Raw genomic sequence first — 20,980 nt, forward strand, 5'->3', positions numbered from 1 at the left:
AAATGACTAATGTGAGCAAGGAGCCCCGGTGGCGCAGTGGCTAAGAGCTTGGCTGCTAACTGGTAGGTCGGCAGTTCGAATCCACCAGATGGTCCTTGGAAACCCTCTGGGGCAGTTCTAGTCTGTCCTATAGGGTCACTGTGAGTTGGAATCGACTCGATGGCAATCTGTGTTTTTTTTTTTAATTGTACTTTTAGATGAAGGTTTATAGAACAAACTAGTTTCTCATGAAACAATTAGTACACATATTGTTTTGTGACATTGGTTGCCAACCCCACGACATGTCCACTTCTCAACCTTGGGTTCCCTACTACCAGCTTTCCTGTCCCCTTCTGCCTTCTTGTCCTTGCCCCTGGGCTGGTATGCCCATTTAGTCTCGTTTTGTTTTATGGGCCTGTCTACTCTTTGGCTGAAAGGTGAACCTCAGGAGTGACTTCATTACTGAGCTAAAAGGGTGTCTGGGGGCCATACTCTCGGGGTTTCTGCAGTCTCTGTCAGACCAATAACTCTGGTCTTTTTGTGTGTGTGTCAGACTTTGGTTCTGCATTTTTCTCCAGCTCTGTCCGGGACCCTCTATTGTGATCCCTGTCAGAGCAGTTGGCGGTGGTAGCTGGGCAACTAGTTGTGCTGGACTCAGTCTGGTGGAGGCTATAGTACTTGTGGTCCATTAGTCATTTGGACTAATCGGACTAATCTTTCTCTTGTGTCTTTGGTTGGTTCATTCTCCCTTGCTCCAGATGGGATGAGACCAGTGGAGTATCTTAGATGGCTGCTCACAAGCTTTTAAGACCTCACCAAAGTAGAATGTAGAACATTTTCTTTATAAACTACGTTATGCCAATTGAGCTAGATGTTCCCTAAAACCATAGTTCCCACAGCCCTCAGCCCAGTAATTCGGTCCCTCAGGGAGTTTGGATGTATCTATGGAGCTTCCATGACCAGCAACAAGTTTTTAATGTGAGCAGAACTTTAACAAAAGAACCAACCAGCTGTTCTTTATGGTTTCCGAAAGTGATTTTCTCCATTGGGAGGGATACCTCCTCTGGTGTCATGAGACTCCCCTCAGTCCCTCCCCAATTGTTGGCTCCTCTCCCTAGTGGACCAGGGGTCCCGGGTGAAGAATTTGGCCCTAGAGACCCAGTGTTACTGAGGGGGGTGGGCTGTAGTCTCCTCTGCGTTGGTACAAACAGGGTTGGGAACAGCAGGCTTGTAAACGTTAGACTCCCTGAAGACAGGAGACTGGCCAGATGGTGGCATCTAACGTTCTACTCTGGTGACCATGAGCGTGGGCAGCTCCAGAGATTCAGGGTTGCACAAAAGGAGGCCACCTCCACCATGATGGAAAGCCATCTCTGACAACCTTAGACATAGCCATTGCTGCCATCCTGAAATTCAACCCTAACCTGTATCAGGGCCTCACGTAGGACACTCATGCCTGCCATCGGTTCAGGGTGGGCGTGTTCTTCCGCTGTGGCCAAGGAGGTAGGAGGGAAACTGGCAGGAAGTACTTCCCTTCCCAAACAATGAGACAATGACTCAACTAAAGAAAAGTTTTTGCCTTTCTTCCTTCTTCCTGCCTAGGATATAGGTGAAATGCCTGATGATGGTGTAGTCACTTTGCAACTAACCAACCAGTTGCTGTCTAGTCCACCCCAACTCATGGCGACCCCATGTGTGTCAGAGTAGAACTGTGCTCCATAGGGTTTCCAATAGCTGGTTTTTTGAAAGTGGATTGCCAGGCCTTTCTTTCCAGGTGCCTCTGGGTGGACCTGAACCTCCAACTTTTCGGTTAACATCTGAGCCTTTTAGCCATTTTCACCACCCGGGGACTCCACTGTGCAACTGTGAGGACCAAATTGGGAGGCTGAGGGAGCAGAAAGATGGAAGGAGCCTGGATCTGCAGTGACATCACTGGGCCACCGTATAAACCCTGGGCTTCTTGTTGAAGGAGCTAAACAAAGCCCTAAGGAGCCCTGGTGGTACAACGCTAAGCACTTGGCTGCTAACCAACAGGTTTGTGGTTCAAAACCACCCAGTGGCTCTGTGGAAGAAAGACCTGACAATCTGCTGCCATAAAGATTGCAGCCTAGAAAACCTAAGGGGCAGTTCTACTCTGTCACATGGGGTCACTATGAGTCAAAAATCAACTGGTTAGAAGCTAACAACGACAGCAAAAGCCTTGCGTGTTTAGGTCAGGGGTCATCAAACTCTATAAAGTGCCAGAGGGTAAATGTTGTAGACTTTTTGGGCCATACAGTTTTTCTGTCACAATGACTCAACTCTGCCCTTATAGCGTGAAAGCAGCTACAGACTGTGTACCAACGATGAGCGTGACTATGTGCCAATAAAACTTTACAGACACTAAAATCTGAATTCCATAAAATTTTCATGCGCATGAAATATTATGATTTCTTTGATTTTTTTCAACCATTTGAAAATGTAAAAACTGTTCTTAGCTTGTCAGCCATACTAAAACAGGCTGTAAGCCTGATTTGGATTGCGGGCCATAGTTTGCTGGTCCCTGGTTTAAACTCACAGGAGCCCTAGTGGTGCAATAGTTAAGTGCTTGGCTGCTCACCAAAAGGTCAGTGGTTCGAACCCACCAGCTGCTCCACAGGAGAAAGATGTGGCAGTCTGCTTCCGTAAAGATTACAGCCTTGGAAACCCTGTGGGGCAGTTCTAGTCTGTCCGATATAGTCACTATGAGTTGGAATCAACTCAGTAACGGCTGGTTTCGTTGGTTTAAACTCCTGCTTTGTGTCTTTTCTGTTTCTGGCGGTCTAATGCAGTCTTACCTGATACAGTAATGGTGATATACCTTACGGGAAAATTATTCCTAACCCTTGGTGTTTTTTCTTTTATGTCTGTTTCAGAGGGCCTTGCTGTTGGAGTTGGATTTGGGGCCATAGAAAAGACTGCATCTGCCACCTTTGAGAGTGCCAGGTAATCCCACACCTGAACACCCGACACCCTAAAGCTTTGCACTGCACCAAGTGGTGCTGGGAAATTGCATGTTACCTGGCTGGTTCTAATGTTCAAGGTCTGAGTGAGCTGTCTGCCCATATTCGTTCAGCACTCCCAGCCCCACAGGGACAAGACTGGTGGAGGTGGGAAGAGGTAAGGTGAAGCTCATACTGGAAAGAAGCAGTTGGCGCCAAGTTGAAATGAGCTGTCTAATGGGGAACCGTTTTCCAAACAGAGCGTGGATATAATCGCATGCTGTTCTCTAAGCCCGTCGAATGTATGAAGACTAAAGCAAAAGGGTATAACAAAGGCAGCATTTGACACTGTTAACCGATCCCTCCTTTCTGAAGGCCTCCCATTGGCTTTCTTGACCCTGGGCTCTCCTGGTTTCCTCCCCTCTCACGCCTGCTCCTTTGCAGATTCTCATCCTATGGCCCGTTCTTAAAGGTTGACGTTCTGCAGGGATCTATCTCTCAGCATCCTGGACAACCTCCCTGGGCAATCTTACCCATTCCCGTGACTTTACTTTCCATCTACAGTCAGTCCTCATTATTCACGGATTCTGTTTTTATTTGTAACCCCAAAATCAATACTTGTGGTGCCTTCATGGTCAGTTGTGGACATGTGCAGAGTGGAGAAAAATTTGAGTCACCCTGCACACATGTTGCCAGCTGAGGCTGAACAAGGTGACGCTCTGCCTTCTTGTTTCAGCCCTTATACTGTAAACAGGTGTCCTGTTCACAGTCTGTGCCATGTTCTTTGCACTTTTGTGGTTTTTTTTGTTTTTGGTGGTTTTGCTCTTTTAAATGACTCCAAGCATAGCGTTGAAGTGCTGTCTAGTGTTCCTGAGCACAAGAAGGCTGTGGTGTCCCTTACGGAGAAAATACGTATATTAGATAAAGCATGAGTTACAGTGCCGTTGGCCGTGAGTTCAGTGTTAATGAATCAACAATATAAATTAAATGAGGTGTCTTTAAACAGAAACACACATACGATAAGGTTATGTATTGATTGGTTGACAAAAATGTTGTGACCAGAGGCTTTCGGGAACCTAAACCTGTGTTTCCCCAGGAGCACCGGTTCAGTATTTGCTAAGTTAGTGTTTATGGTGACTTCATAGGACATAACTATTGGGAGTCACAAGGATTGACTGTATTTGCTGGGGACACCTAAGTCTATCTCTATCCTAGATTTCTCCTGACCTTCATTCCTCTGTGTCTGGCTACCGTCCAGACATCTCCCTTAGATGTTTCAAGGATCCTCACACTGAACATTTCCAAAGTCAAGTTTATTTCCCCATCTGCTGTCCTGCAAAACCTGCTTCTCCTCCCCTGTTCCCTGTCACCACTTGCACCAAGATGACCAAGCCAAGCTCAGCTGTCATCCCCAACTCCTCACGTCCCCTCACCTTCCACAATGAATCACCAAGCCCTGTAAACTCTTCCTCTGTTCTACTTGCACCTGAATGTAACAGGGCCTAAATCAGGCCGTGGAGTCCCTGGGTCATACAGACAATTAATGAGCTCAGTTGCTAATTGAAAGGTTGACAGTTCAAATCCATCCAGAGGCACCTTGGAAGAAAGACCTGCTGATCTACTTCCAAAAAGTCAGCCATTGAAAACCCTGTGGAGCACAGTTCTAAACTGACACACATGGAGTTGCCATGAGTCCAAATCAATTTGACAGCAACTGGTTTACTAGTTTTTAGGTCAGGTTGCAGCACTGGGATCACACAGGGGCTTATCCTTGAGACATTGCGGAGGTGAGCTCTATGTGGTCCATCTGAGCACATAAAACCATGAGTACTCAGGCTCCAGGAGGCCAGGAGTGGAGCCTCCCATCCAAGGGCGCCAAGCTCACATGCCTTCAGGGGACTAAGAGGTAAGGAAAATGAGTGGCACCAATCAGAAGACAGTTGGCAATGGGAAGGACTGAGGTGAACTTCTAAAAAACCAGCATATACCCTATCTAAAGGCATTTGAATTCACAATTATTTAAAAACATAATTTGGATGAAGAATGTAATCAATGTCACTGAATTGTAACGTGAGAATTGTTGAATTGGTGAAGGTTTTGTTGTGTATATTTTCACCATAATAAAAACCAACAAAAACATCCCTATGGAACAAGTTCTCCTCTGACACACTTGGGGCCTTGTAAGTCGGCATAAACTTGATGGCAACTGGTTTGATTTTTTAAATATATTTTTAAAAACCATAATTTGGGTAAAACACATGGTCCAAGTGCTACTGGTTTGTGTCCCCTAAATCTAGCTCATTCCAGTGTTTCCAGATCGGTGCAATCCTAAATCTTTTTTTTTTTAAGGAAATGGCACCACCTCTAATAATCAACCCTGTATCTCTTGGACATGGTGTCAGGAACTAATTTCTCACATAACCTTTCTTCCGCCCTTCCCTGGTGACTGAACTTCCATGGGCCTGTTTGTTCCATAAGGACTATTTTTACAACATGACGTCCTTCAGTCTATTTTCCCAGCCAATACAGGGCGACTGGGTGCTAAGTGTAGTCATTGTTGGTCACCGAATTCTTAGGCTACATGTTCAGGGTCACGTCTGCTCCTTGAAGCCCTGAACATGTGTGTAGGCTGGAATGTTCTGGGTTGAAACTTTCCCACTTCTCAGCATCTTACTCCTGCCTGTCAGACTCCAAGTCACGTCCTCGCCGTATCTCCAGCGTCATCTGTAAAATGATGCCTATTGTGAAAATCAAATGGGATGGAAGATGGGGAAGGGCCTTTAGGATATAAGAAATGCCACCAAATAAAGGCGAATTAAGACTCATAATGCCCTCTACGCTGCTCTTCCAGCGCTGAGTGTGGGATGGGGGAGTTTGGCTCTTTGCCCCTTGGCACAACGATTTTGGTCTCGGCTTCAATGGACCATGAGAAACTCCAGAGTCGAGCAGTACCTGGGGAGATTGAATAGGCTGGAGGGGCTGACCTCATAAGCAATGAAAGGCCAGGTCTTCCCAGAGTACAGGAAACCGTGCACCCTACAGAAGGTCTGTACCAGCAAGTGACAGCCATGCCCCAGGCATGGCACTCACGGGCCAGGCACCTGTCTGGTGGCGCCACTTTCCCATGACATCACATGTCAAGTCCAGTGCCCCTCTACCCGGTCACTTGCAATTTCTGCTTATCTTTATAAATACTTCTGAAGAAAGTGGAGCAAAAATATCTCCAACCTGGCTTCTCCCTTCCCTTGGCCAAACAGATTCTCTTTACTTTGTCTAAACCCTCAACATGGTCCCCTAGCTGGGACTGGGTGAGAGCAGCAGGTGTCAGTATTTTCAGCCTCACAAAACCCTCTGCTCAGCAAATGTCACTGGAGGGGGTTATGCCCCCACATCCCACCCACCCCTGTCACAGACTGTGGGGCGAAGTTGAGCTCTGCTACCATCACTGTCATATGCACAGAGTATCCCAAGATGGGGCTCCAATGAGAAAGGGAAAAAGAGCCTTCTGCAAGCAGACCCTACCCTTTGGCCCATTTTCCCACTTACAAATCCATGTAAAGTTTGCAATTTGGATTCTTCCTTTCCAAGTGCCTGTGATTGTACTCTTGGCTTTCTCTGCCCTTTGCTTATGCTAGGGACCGGGGTGGTGTGGGAGGAGGGAGACTGGAGGACAGTGGAAAATGAGAACTTCCTACTCAGGTAGCCAAGAGAGAAGGGCCGTTGATGAATTATAGGCTGGACAGGTAGGGGTGTGCAACCGTAGAGAGCTCAACCCAAACCCACCCACCTGTTGCCATCTAGTTGATTCCAACTCACGGCAAGCCTTTATGTTACAGAGTAGAACTGCTCCATACAGTTTTCTTGGATGTAACCCTATGGAGCAGTTCTACTATGTAACACACGGGATTGTCATGAGTTGGAATTGATTCGACAGCACCAGACAACAACAACAACAACAACAATCTTTATGAAAACAGATCGCCATGCAGGTCTTACTTGTGCAGCCACTGGGTGGTTTGGAACAGCCAAGTTTTTGGTTAGTAGCTGAATGCTTAACCGCTTACGCCATCCAGGGGCCTCAAACAAGTAGCTGGTTGGAGCCAATGTTCTACCTGTTCACCCAGTGAGGTTAGGGATGCGGCTTCCTGTTGTTCATGGCACTGGTGCTTTCGAACAGCTGTCTGTACTCGTGTGTAGGGCCCAGAGAACAGACGCAGAGAAACAGGAAGCAGGTTGCGGTGGCGTCCCTATGCCAAGGCAGTATCTCGCTTAGACCACCGTCTTCAATACTTGGCTGAAACTTTGGCTTGATAAATTGTGTGAAATCCACCCACGCTTGTTCTCAGTTCACTCTTCCAGGAGGGGAAGGAGAAGGCAGTCAAGCTAGAAGATGATTAAAGTGGAATCAGAGACTGAACAGGCAGCTCTGTTACAGGAGCTGCCGGGGAAATCATGTTGTCCCTGGGATTTAATAGGGCAGTGGGAGGCAGGGGCCATGGTGACTTAGAGGGCCACGCACAGGGACTTCATGTACCTGCTCCCTGCTTATTCTTAATTTCCCAGATTCATTCAGTGCCTTGTGGAAGTGTCTCCACTGAGCCAGCAGATGTTCAGCTTTCTTCTGAGCTCTCTTGATCTCCATTCATTTATTCATTATCCATTGAATTACTCTTTAGTGAGTACTGCTGTGTGCCCCATGCTGTACAAGTTATGGCAGAAAACACGAGAGTTTGTATGACGTCACTCTTCCAAGAGGCTTAAAATTCATCACTAGTGCTAGCAGGAGCCTGGTGAGCTCAGCTGATACGGATGCCTCACAACAAACCAGCAAACAAACCTGGCTTTTAGTACACAGCCAAGGACTAAGAAGGAGAAAGAAACGCCAGATGCTGGAGGTAAAGGGGAGAAATCAAAGGTAGAGTGGTCAGTGGTTTCAGATCCTAGTATCAGTCCAAGGGATGGAGAGTTAGATTTTAATGCCCATGAAGTGGATGGAGACTTGGCCTTGCCCATAAATGTCAGGGAACCAAAACAGAGTCCCAGCATAAAGAGCCCCAGGGCTTAGAGCCATTGTTTATCAATAAAATAGGGTTGTAAATCCTCCCCATCACCCGTCTGTCAGTTGGTCGTACTGTGGTGGCTTGCAGGTTGCCATGATGCTGGAAGCTATGCCACCAGTATTACAAACACCAGCAGGGTCACTCATGGTGGACAGGTTTCAGCGGAGCTTCCAGACAAAGACAGACTAGAAAGAAATGCCGCCTGGTGATCTACTTCCCAAAATTGGTCAATGAAAACCCTATGGATCAGATCAGAATATTGTCCGATATAGTGCTGGAAGATAAGCCCTTAGTTGGAAGGCACTCAAAATACACAGTGGTCACAACACTGGTCTCAAACATGCCAACAAACTCAAAGATGGTGTTGTTGTTGTTGTTAGGTGCTGTCGAATCGGTTCTGACTCACAGCGACCCTATGTACAACAGAATGAAACACTGCCCGGTCCTGCACCATCTTCACAATTGTTGTTGTGCTTAAGCCCATTGTTGGAGCCACTGTGTCAATCCATGTTATTGAGGGTCTTCCTATTTTTCTCTGGTCTTCTACTTTACCAAGCATGATGTCCTTCTCCAGGGATTGATCCCTCCTGATAACATGCCCAAAGTATGTGAGATGTAGTCTTGCCATCCTTGCTTCGAAGGAGCATTCTGGTTGTACTTCCAAGACAGATTTGTTTGTTCTTTTGGCAAATCATGGTATATTCAGTATTCTTCGCCAACACCACAATTCAAAGGCATCAGTTCTTCTTCCGTCTTCCTTATTCATCATCCAGCTTTCACATGCATATGAGACAACTGAAAACACCATGGCTTGGGTCAGGCACACCTTAGTCTTCGAAGTGTAATCTTTGCTTTTCAATACTTTAAAGAGGTCTTTTGCAGAAGATTTGCCCAGTGCAATGCGTCTTTTTGTTTCTTGACTGCTGCTTCCATGGGTGTTGATTGTGGATCCAAGTAAAATGAAATCCTTGACAACTTCAATCTTTTCTCCGTTTATCATGATGTTGCTTATTGATCCAGTTGTGAGGATCTTTGTTTCCTTTATGTTGAGGTATAATCCATACCGAAGACTGTGGTCTTTGATCTTCACCAGTAAGTGCTTCAAGTCCTCTCCACTTTCAGCAAGCAAGGTTGTGTCATCTGTATAACGCAGGTTGTTAATGAGTCTTCCTCCAGTCCTGATGCCCCGTTCTTCTTCATATAGTCCAGCTTCTCGGATTATTTGATCAGCATACAGATTTAATAGGTATGGTGAAAGGATACAACCCTGACGCACACCTTTCCTGACTTTAAACCATGCAGTATCCCCTTGTTCTGTTCGAACAACTGCCTCTTAATCTATGTACAGGCTCCTCATGAGCACAGTTTAGCGTTCTGGAATTCTCATTCTTCGCAACATTATCCATAATTTTTTATGATTCACACAGTTGAATGCCTTTGCATAGTCAATAAAACACAGGTAAACATCTTTCTGGTATTCTCTGCTTTCAGCCAGGATCCATCTGACATCAGCAATGATATCCCTGGTTCCACGTCCTCTTCTGAATCTGGCTTGGATTTCTGGCAGCTCCCTGTCAATATACTGCTGCAACTGCTTTTGAATGATCTTCAGCAAAATTTTACTTGCATGTGGTATTAATGATATTGTTTGATAATTTTTGCATTTGAATGGATCACCTTTCTTGGGAATAGGCATAAATATGGATCTCTTCCAGTCGCTTGGCCGGTAGCTGTCTTCCAAATTTCTTGGCATAGACAAGTCAGCACTGCTGTTTGTTGAAACATCTCAGTTGGTATTCTGTCAATTCCTAGAGCCTTGTTTTTCGCCAATGCCTTCAGTGCAGCTTGGACTTCTTCCCTCAGTACCATTGGTTCCTGATCATATGCTACCTCCTGAAATGGTTGAATGTCGACCAGTTCTTTTTGGTATAATGACTCTGTGTATTCCTTCCATCGTCTTTTGATGCTTCCTGTGTCGTTTAATATTTTCCCCATAGAATCCTTCACTATTGCGACTCCAGGCTTGAATTTTTTTCTTCAGTTATTTCAGCTTGAGAAATGCGTAGCGTGTTCTTCCCTTTTAGTTTTCTACCTCCAGGTCTTTGCACGGGTCATTGTAATACTTTTCTTTGTCTTCTTGAGCCGCCCTTTGAAATCTTCTGTTCAACTCTTTTACTTCATCATTTCTTCCTTTCAGTTTAGCTACTCAATGTTCAAGAGCAAGTTTCAGAGCCTCTTCTGACATCCATTTTGGTCTTTTCTTTCTTTTCTGTCTTTTTAATGACCTCTTGCCTTCTTCATGTACAATGTCCTTGATATCATTCCACAGCTCGTCTGGTCTTTGGTCATTAGTGTTCAAAGTGTCAAATCTATTCTTGAGATGGTCTCTAAATTCAGGTGGGATATACTCAAGGTCGTACTTTGGTTCTCGTGGACTTGTTCTAATTTCCTTCAGTTTCAGCTTGAACTTGCATATGAGCAATTGATGGTCTGTTCCACAGTCAGCCCCTGGCCTTGTTCTGACTGATGATATTGAGCTTTTCCATCATCTCTTTCCACAGAGGTAGTCGATTTGATTCCTGTGTATTCCATCTGGTGAGGTCCACGTGTATAGTTGCCGTTCATGTTGGTGAAAAAGGGTATTTGCAATGAAGAAGTTGTTGGTCTTGCAAAATTCTATCATACGATGGTGTGGGACTGGGCAGAGTTTCATTCTGTTGTCCATGGGGTCACCATTAGTTGGTGCTGGCTCGACAGCAGCTAACAGCAACAGCACAAAGCCCTCACTGGTCCAGGAACTTGGCATGGAAACTGACCCTCTCTCCAGTATCTTGGTTGGAAAGATGTGGTTTAGGGTAGAGTAAATTCTCTGCAAGATATCAAAACCCTAGACCTGCATCACACAATTTGTAGAGTCTAAATTCATATACTCTATCTTGCAAAGAAACTCCAAGTAAAGAAACTAACAAAAGCTGGTCGAGGACAACAGAAATCCATCAGCTTTAGCAGAAGAAAGCATTAATCCTCTCCCTGGGAGTCCTTCCACCAAACAGGCATACTAAATGCCCACGGTGGCTGGGGTGGGGAGGAGGAATCTCTAAAAGTAGATGAGCTTATACTAAAACAAAAAATAAAATCAAGACAAACCCCATGAGGATGGAAACCACCATTAGGGAAAGATAGCACTTGCAAAACTAGAAACAATAAAATTGTTTGAGAAAAACATCAGACAAACCCAAATTGAGGGAAAGAATACCTGACTAGCGTGCCTCAAAACCGTCAAGATCATTGAAAACCAAGAAAGTCTGAGAAATTGTTGCAGCCCAAGGGAGTCTAAAGAGACAAGATGACTAAATATACCGTAGTGAGGTGTATTGGAGGGGATCCGGGAATAGGAAAAGGCCGTTCGGGAAAGCTGGTGACATCTGAGCACAGTGTGGAGTGTAGCTGGTAGTACTGCGCCGATGCTGGTTCCTCAGTTGTGACAAGCGTATCATAGTGATTTAAGATGTTAACAAAAGGTGAAACTGGGTGTTGAGTATACAAGAACTCATTGTACTAGCTTTGCAACTTTTCTGCAAATTGAAGACCATTCTAAAATAAGAGTCTATTTTTAAGGAAACTGTGAGACCCTCCCTCCTCCCCCCAAAAAGAGAGCGAATGCCTTTGTAACGTTTAACAATTTTTAAAAGGGATATAAATTCTAACAAAGTAATGTTACAATTGCACCAAAGAATGTACAGATTTGAAAAAAGATCCAAACAGGCTCTTAAAAATGAAAAATACAGTCACGAAAATGAAAACTCAGTAGAATAGTTAAACAACTTGCTGGATATGACTGAAGTTAAAATTGATCAAATGGATGACTGATCTGGGGAAATCACCAGAATGAAACAGAGAGCCATAAAGAGATGGAAGCTAGGAAAGATCAGTTAGGAGATACAGAAAATCGAATGAAAAGTTCCTGATCTAATAAGAATCTTAAAATGAGAGAGCAGAAAGATGGGAGCAATACTAAGGAGTAATGGTGAAGAATCTTCTAGAACTGGAAAAAAGACATGCATCTTCAGGTTGAAACGGCACATTAAGTCTCGAGCATGATAAATAAAATTTTCCTGTAGACACTGTAGAACTGCAGAACAGTGACTAAGGGGAAATCTGAAAAGATCTCAGAGGAAGAGACTGATCACCTGCGCAGAAAGGACAGAGTGCTAGAAGACATCTCAGCTCTAATAGAAGACAAAGGAATAATAGGAACCTGTCAATCTAGAGCAAAAGATGGCGGATGTCTTCTTAGAGAATCAAATGGCTCGTGGGCCATTTGATTTGTCTTTCACAAGTACTCAACTGTGCCCTAGAAGTACAAAAGTAGCCATAAATACATAAATAAATTGGCATGGCTTTCTTCCAGTAAAAGATTATTTACCAAAACAGGCAGCTGGCCCTTGGGCTATAGTTTGCCAACCCCTGATCTAAGGGTCTATTCCAAATTAAATTCTTCAGCAAGAGAAAATACAGACTGCTGAGTTTACTATTCATAAACCCTTGCTACAGGATCTCCATAGAAGATACCCAAAACCAAACCCGTTGCCGTCGAGTGGATTTCGACTCATAGCGACCCTGTAGGACAGAGTAGAAGTGCCCCATAGGGTTTCCAAGGCTGTAATCTTTACCAAAACAAATTATTTCATCTTCTGAGGAGCCGCTGGTGGATTTGAACCACTGACCTTTAGGTTAGCAGAGTGCTTAACCACTGCACCACCAGGGCTCTCTATGTAGCAGATACATCAGGAAAAAAGAAAAAGGAGACATCAGTAAATATGCTAGTAAATCTAAAGAGCATTATCTGCACCAGTGAGAACGAGAGAGGGAGGGAGAAAAGACGAGAGAGCAAATGAACATATGAATACGAGGCCGGGGCGAGGGGTGCAAAACCAAGGCGGGATAACTCAGTCATCAGATGATTTTGCTTTTTAAATTCCAGTTCTCTGTGGTTAACAAGTGGCATACCAAAAACGTGACATGCAAAAGTTGAAAATAAAGGATTGAAAAAGACACAAGCCAAATGCTAACTAACTGAACCCCCATTGCTATGATTCCGACTCATGGCGACCCTATAGGACAGAGTAGAAGTGCCCCATAGGGTTTCCAAGGCTGCACATCTTTTCAGAAGCGGACTGCTACATCTCTCTCCGGAAGGAACAGGAAGCAATATTAAAATATTACTATCAGACAGGACAGACTTTAAGGCAGAAAGCCATGAGGAATAAAGGTCAATATTTAATGGAAAGAGAGACAGTTCACCAGGATGATATAATGATCCTGTATCTGTATGCACCTAGCAACATAAGCCTCCAAGTGTTGAAAGGAAAATTTGTTATAATCGCAAGGAGAAACAGACAAAACCACAGTCTTGGTGGGGAAGTGCAATGCCTCTTTCTTGCCCTACTGGATAAAAAAAACAAACTCGTTGCCGTTGAGTCAGTTCCAACTCATAGCGACTGTATAAGTTGAGTAGAACTGCCCCATAGGGTTTCCAAGTTGCAGCTGGTGGATTTGAACTGCCGACCTTTTGGTTAGCAGCCGAACTCTTAACCACTGTGCCACCAGGGCTCCACTACTAGATGGAACAGATAAAAAATTAACAAAATGTAAATAGTGGACATATATAGAGCCCCAACCCAGCAATTAGAGAATAGACATTCTTTTCCAGCACACATGTGCACGTTTCCCCAAATTAAGTACTGTGTCACAGAGAAAGTCGGAATAAATATCCCTAATCAGTACCATTCAGACCACATTCTCTGACCTCAATGTGATGTAATTAAAAATCAATAACAAAAAAAATAGCCGAAATAATTTATTAGTGGGCAGTTAGACCCATAGGCAGCATAAGATGAGTTCAGTAGAAGCTCCAAGGGAGTTAATATAAACCAAATTATCTAGAAAACTAGTGGAAGACAGGCAAGCTTCTGATTCATCTCAGGGCCCTTCATAGGGTGGACGATATTTCATCGGGAGCGTGGTGATGGACAGGTGGAGGTGATAAGGGCAGGTGATGCTGTGAGCAAGTAATGAGGTAAGTCCCAAGGCATTTTCAGGGCTGGTGGATAGCCTGGTCTGGCTGAAATGGGGTTCACGTGGCATTTATGGCAGGTAAGACTGAAAGGTTTAAGAGAGGAGAGGTTGTGAAGAACCTCAGAAGAACCTCAGGCTAAAGAACTGCATGTGTGTCCATAGGGTTTTCGGTGGCTGATTTTTTGGAAGTAGATTACCAGGGCTTTCTTTCAAGGTGCCTCTGGGAGGACTCGAACTGCCAGCCTTTGGGTTAGCAGGCGAGTGTGTTAACCATTTGTACTACCCAAGGACTCCTCAGGCTACAGCATAAGTGCATTATTCAGCAGGAGGCTGGCAAGCAGGGTGGGTTCTGATGCAGGCAAGTGACATAACCCAAGAGGTGTGATATAAGCACACTAATCTGGCAAAGGTGGAAGAATTTGGGAGCAGGGAGTACACAGACCCGAGTGAAGAACCCAGCAGTTTCACAGATATTTATTGATCACTACAGCCATATGTTTTAGCAGCTAGAAAGAAGATGGGGGATATTGCTGAGAGGGTGAGGAGAAGGGGGAGGGATTAACGCAAGGAAGAGGTTTTTAATGCAGAACCAAGGACATTTGTCACCTGATGTGTTTCTGTGTAAGGGAGAAGGAAGAATCCAGAATGTCCTCTCGGTTGTGAGTTCAGGTGACAAGGAGATAGGTATCATATGGTAGCGGAAGGAGCTGAGAGGGGAGAAGGGGTGGGTTTGCATGGATCTCACAAAGAGTTACCTGGTGTGTGCCTGCGCGTTCACGTGGACCAAACTAGCAGAGCCAGACAGAGCCTTCCATTCACTTATTGTTAGGTGCCATCAAATCCATTTGGACTCAAGCAACCCCATCTGAAAGAGTACAACTGCCCCAATAGGGTTTCCTAGGCTGAGCCCTGGTGGCGCAGTGGTTAAGCACCCGGCTGCTAACCTGAAAGGTAAGCAGTTGGAACCCACCAACTGCTCCGCAGGAGAAAGATGTGCCAGTCTGCTTCCATAAAGATTTGCAGCCTTGAAAACCCTGTGGGGCAGTTCTTCTCTGTCCTTCAGGGTTGCTAGGAGTTGGAATCGATTTGAAGGCAATAGGTTTGGTCTGGCTTTGGAATCTTTATGGAAGCAGATCACCAGGTCTTTCTCCCGTTGAGCTACTGGGTGGGCTTGAACCATCAACCTTTCAGTTAGCAGCAGAGCGCTCCCAACTTGTGCCACCAGGGCTCCTTTTTCTTAGTGTAGGGATTGGCAAACTACAACCCAACACTGTTTCTGTAAATAAAGTTTTATTGGAACACAACCTGGCCCATTTGTTTACATATTGTCTATGGCCGCTTACCTCCTTCAATGACCAAGGTGAGTCATTGCCACAGAGCTCTTATGGCCAGCAAAGCCAAACATACTTACTATCTGGTTTCTTGGCCCCTGATTTGGTAGAAACAGCCCGTAGTTCTAACCCAGATTCATCATTAACACTCTGACACCAGCTATCTATTTTATGCCCTCTTTCTTGTGCTCTTGTTTATAATGCATCTTGAAGCAGGAGATTCTCTTCCTTCCTCTATGGCCATCATAGCCACCTACAAGAGAAAAAAAAAGTGTAAAAAGTAAGTATTCCCAGAAGCACTTTCTTCCCGCTGAAGTAGTTTCTCGCTGGCTGGGAAAGAAGGTAGGTTAGGAATTCCCAGGTGGTACAAACGGGTAAGTGTTCAACTATTAGTCAAAAGGTTGATGGTTCGAACCCACCCTGAGGCACTTTGGAAGACAGGCCTGACAATCTGCTTCCGAAAGGTCAAGGCTTGAAAACTCGAAATGGCAGTTCTAACTCTGCACACGTGAGGTTGCCCTGAGTTGCAGTCAGCTCTATGGCAACTAACAGCAACACGTCCCTAAGATATCATTTGTGTCTGTTTGCTGCCCTCTCGTGTTCAGATGCTGTTATTTCATCACCTTTATGGAGCCTTTCCCAACTCCCTCTTCCGTTCAGTCTACCTTCCTGCTTTGCGTCTGTGTATTCATTCAGAATAGATGCAATGTCCTCTGAAATATGAAATTCTCAACCAGCAAAGGACAGCCTGTAGTTCAAGGGCAGCATAGCTTTCTTCTTTCTGGTGTGGTCCCATACCAATTTCTTTTCATTTTGCTACAAAGAAATTCTTCAGACCCTATGTTCTTAGGGAGTTTGATGCTTCAGTAGTAGTTTTTTCTGAGGTATTCTTACCTCCAAAGAGCACATTCTCCTGAGAGTAAACATGCCCTTAGCTTTTGTATAGCTCAGTGGCGGCCATAATTCAACCCAGCAGGGAGATCAAGGTTATTTATGTGTAGATGAACATTTAGCTTCATATATCACTTCCTGTTTCAAGCTCTGACCAAGCGTATGTTGAGAAGAGTTTGTAGTCCATGAACACACCCTGAACAACGGGTGCAGCGAGCACCTTGGAACAGGCTGTGCGTGGCATAGGAGGCGGGCTGCAGGTGCCACAGGTTGCCATGGATAATCCATGAGCAAATTCCCGATACAACTGAATGTATTTCCTACCTAGCGCCCCAACCAGTGATGCTAACCAACACCCAGACACTTAGTAAAGGCTGCCTGGTTGATTACCCTGCTTTGAACCTAATATAGCTCATTAAAGAACTCATTAATAAATCATTTGTACCACTTACTATTTGCAAAATATACACAGCATTTTTAGACAAGGAAAATTAGACAAGGAGAGGCAGTTAAGAGCTGTTGGTGTCCCGATCAGCGTTATGATTATACAGAAGTCGTACCTACAAAAGTTGAGGACCATGTATTTATACACAAATGATTAACTTGAATATTAAACATTAATTTCAACTCATAGTGGCCCCATGTGACGGAGAAGAATTGTCCCATAGGATTTTCTATGCTGTAATCTTTATGGGAGCAGATTGCCAGGTCTTTCTCCCTCGGAGCCACTGGGAAAGTTCAAACTGCCAACCTTTCAATTAGCAGCTGAGCTTTTAACCATTGCACCACCAGGGCTCCTTAAATAACACTTAGGGGGCATCAAAATGAATTTTAAAGTGCATTTTTGCCTCCCAGATCAAAGAGTAAAATGTAAGTCAGATATATCCTTTTGCCTGGCTTAAAAACCATCCTTTTGCTATGTTAACAATTATTTGTGACAGTAGCCATTAGTTAGCCAAGCAACCATTTTGTTGGCAATAGACAATTTTTTTGGTTATTAAGATTAGCCAGTTGATGAGTATGTCTATATGTGTAAGAAAGAGTATATATGTGCTTATCTGTCCAGGTAGTTCCCCTACTTTTGTTCCAGAATATCCTTGAAAACATGCTTGCAAGTTAAATGTAGAGAAGTTAAAGAGGAGACTGAATTGTTATGGCGGGGTGGGGGGCTTAGTGAATGAGAATATAAACTTTTTAATTAGCATTCACTCAAGCGTCTTCTGTCATGATAAATGGAGAAAATATTGAAGTTGTCAAGGATTTCATTTTACTTGTATCCACAGTCAACGCCCATGGAAGCAGCAGTCAAGAAATCCAATGACATACTGCATTGGGCAAATCTGCTGTAAAAGACCTTTTTGAAGTGTTAAAAAGCAAAGATGTCACTTTGAGGACCAAGGTGTACCTGACCCAAGCCATGGTATTTTCAATCATCTCATATGCGTGTGCAAACTGGACAATGAATGAGGAAGACTGTAGAAGAATTGACACCTTTGAATTACGGTGTTGGCGATGAATTTACTATGGACTGCCAGAAGAACGAACAACTCTGTCTTGAAAGAAGTACAGCCGGAATTCTCCCTGGAAGCAAGGATGGTGAGACTTTATCTCATGTGCTTTGGACATGTTATTAGGAGGGACCAGTCCCTGAAGAAGGACATCATGCTTGGTAAAGTAGAGGGTCAGGGAAAAAGGAAGACCCTTAATGAGATGGACTGACACAGCGGCTACAATGGGCTCAAGCATAACAATGATTGTGAGGATGGTGCAGGACCAGGCAGTTTTTCGTGCTGTTGTACACAGGGCTGCAATGAGTCACAACTGACTCGATGGCACCTAACAAGGGCAAGCATCTTCTAGCAAAACAAGCTGCCATAGCCCTCTGCCACCAAACATCTCTGCAGCTGCCTTTGTGATGCCCCTAGGCTTCCTAGGGGAAGGGTCAAGTGTCCCAGACTTTACAGCATCGTGGGAGACCCTCCTCTTCCCGCGGCTGCTGATCTTGACTTCCTCTCTGCCCACTGGATTGGGTCTCGCCACTCCCATGGAGGAGTCCCTGGCTGGCGCAGACGGTTAATGTGCTCAGTTACTAACCTGTAGGTTGGAAGTTCGAGTTGGCTTTAAAGAACAGAAATTTATTCTCTCATACTTCTGGAGGCTGGGAGGCCTGATCAGGCTGTCGGCCGTGTTGATTCCTTCTCAGGGCTCTGAGGGAGAATCTCTTCCATGCTTCTCTCCCAGCTTCTGGTGCCTCCAGGCTTTCCTTGGCTTGTAGCTGCCTCTGCAGTCACATGGCTGTCATTCTCTCTCTCCATGTTTGTTCTCCTCTTTTATAAAAGACACTTCTTGGATTTGGAGTCCCTGGGTGGGGCAAACGGTTCACGCGTTCGGCTGTTAACCAAAAGGTCTGGAGGTTCAAGTCCACTTAGAAGTGCCTCGGAAGAAAGGCCCGGTGTTCTACTTCTGAAAACTCAGCCATTGAAAACCCTCTGGAGCACAGTTCTACTCTGACACACATGGGGTCACCATGAGTTGACGGTTGACTCAACAGCAACTGGTATATATCCTCATGGGAAGCCAGAGCCCAGCCTGGTCTCCCTGGAGCATAGTCTTTAGCCGGAGAAATAGAGCCCCAGCTAGAGACTAGGAAAGTGCCTGGAGGATGAAATAATTTCACACCTTGACTCCACCTTCTCTTTCAATCACTTAAGCAGAATCTGAAGTTAATTCTTGAGCTGTCCTTTATCTACAGTTGCAGATTGCACTGTCAATTTTATTTATGCAAACTAGCCCTTCCCTTGAATATATCAAACTACCTTGCCTGGAATTATGGGGTAATCTATTGGCAGTTCCTTCTCTTGAATGTTTCTTTCCAGTTCTCCTACGCACTGATAGCCTTACCTTGAATTATTAAGAGACAACTGAATTTGAAAGGGAAGGTTTGGCAGGCAGGCAGCAACTGGCAGACAGTGCCCCCATGCGGCAGTTTGGTGTCATAGCTTGCTAGGAGATGTCCCGGTCAGTGTACGGTTATACAGAATGTATACCTACGGAATTTGAGGACTGTGTCTTTATATATAAATGTTTATAAAATTCTGTGTTTATTTTGCAGATAGTAGGTGGTTCAAATGGTTTGTGCTCGACTACTAACTTAAAGGTTAATGTTTCAAAGCCATCAGGCAGTACCGCCGAAGAAAGTCCCGGTGATCTTCTTCCATTAGTACCGCAGCTAGGAAAACCCATGAAACAGTTCTACTCTGTGACACATGGGGTCACCATGAGTTAGAATTGACTTGATGACAATGGGTTTTTTTTGTTGTTGTTTGTTTGTTTTTAAACATCTTTATATTCCAGCTTTTTGACACGGATACTTCACCCCTCAATTCAGCTCTGGTTTCCTTTGTTATCATATTTCTTCCTCTTCCAGAGGACGGCAGTACAACTGTTATGTGACACAGAAACAGGAGGGAGGACAGTGGTGGTTCGGTGGTAGAATTCTTGCCTTCCACGCGAGAGGTGTTGTGTGCCATCAAGTCAATTCCGACTCAGAGCGACCGTATAGGACAGAGTAGAACTGCCCCATAGGATTCCCTAGGCTGTAATCTTTACGGGAGCAAATCTCCCAGTCTTTTCTCCTGTGAAGCTGCTGGTGGGTTCAAACCACCAGCCTTTCGGGTAACAGCTGAGCTCTTAAACATTGCGTGACCAGGGCTCCTTTCCATGTGGGAGACCTGGGTTCGATTCCTGGCCAGTACACCTCATGCACAGCCACCACTCATCTGTCATTGGAGACTTGCGTTTTGCTATGATGCTGAACAGGTTTTAGTGGCGCTTCCAGACTAAGACAGACTAGTAAGAGAAGCCTGGAGATCTAGACCCGAAAATCAGCCAATGGAAAACCCAGTGGATCCCAATGGTCTGGTTTGTGGTCAGTCATGGGGATGGCATAGTACTGGAGGGCATTTCCTTCCATTGTGCACGGGGTCTCCATGAGTTGGAGGCCAACTTAACGGCACCTATCAACAGCAACACAGACAGGGAGAAAAGAGTGTGAAATATGCCAATTAAGAGAAGGATACTACTAAAACAGGATTCATCTTTTTGGCGTAAAATACCTTAGAATAACTCTTCTACCCACTGCAACTGGAAGAACCATGGCTGTTGAGTCAGTTCCTAAAGGACAGAGTGGAACAGCCCCATGGGGTTTTCAAGGCTGCAATCTTTACAGAAGCAGACTTCCACATCTTTCTCCAGCTGAGCGGCCCGTGGTTTCAAACCGCTGACCTTTTGGTTAGCAGCCTAGTACTTAACCACTGCACCACCAGGGCTCTTTTGCAGCTGGGAAAATATACTTGAAATGATAGGACTTGGGGGCTGGATGTAGCCTTAAGAGATGGTCTTGCCCCTGACGTATTTCTTTGAACCTTCTCAAACAAGATGCTAAGCGCACTTTCTGGATGCAATAGGTGAGCGTGCCTCCAAGCAGCTCCCCCTCTGATCTTGGCAGAAAACCACTAGCCTAGTCCCCTTTTTTACAGAGAGGAGAAGTTGATTACCAAGGGTGGGTTATAGTTCAAGTTCCTGGTTCTTGACTTCAGTGTGGATGGGGCTCTCTCTACTGTGCTAAGGAATCTTCTGCCGCTAGATAGTTGTAACTGTTCTGTTTTTTCTAAATTTTACT

At 44.9% G+C, this 20,980-nt stretch overlaps 1 protein-coding gene across 1 annotated transcript in view; it reads left to right on the top strand.

The window, feature by feature from the left end:
• The window catches only part of SLC39A11 (solute carrier family 39 member 11), a 353,394-nt gene that overhangs the window by 274,668 nt on the left and 57,746 nt on the right, over positions 1–20,980 (top strand). The window contains exon 4 of the mRNA XM_012554973.2: positions 2,874–2,943. Within this exon, the coding sequence (XP_012410427.1) occupies positions 2,874–2,943 (70 nt within the window). The remainder of the gene's footprint in view (positions 1–2,873; positions 2,944–20,980) is intronic.

This window comes from Trichechus manatus, unplaced genomic scaffold, assembly GCF_000243295.1.
Source record: "Trichechus manatus latirostris isolate Lorelei unplaced genomic scaffold, TriManLat1.0 scaffold00028, whole genome shotgun sequence".
Classification (NCBI taxonomy): Eukaryota; Metazoa; Chordata; class Mammalia; order Sirenia; family Trichechidae; genus Trichechus; species Trichechus manatus.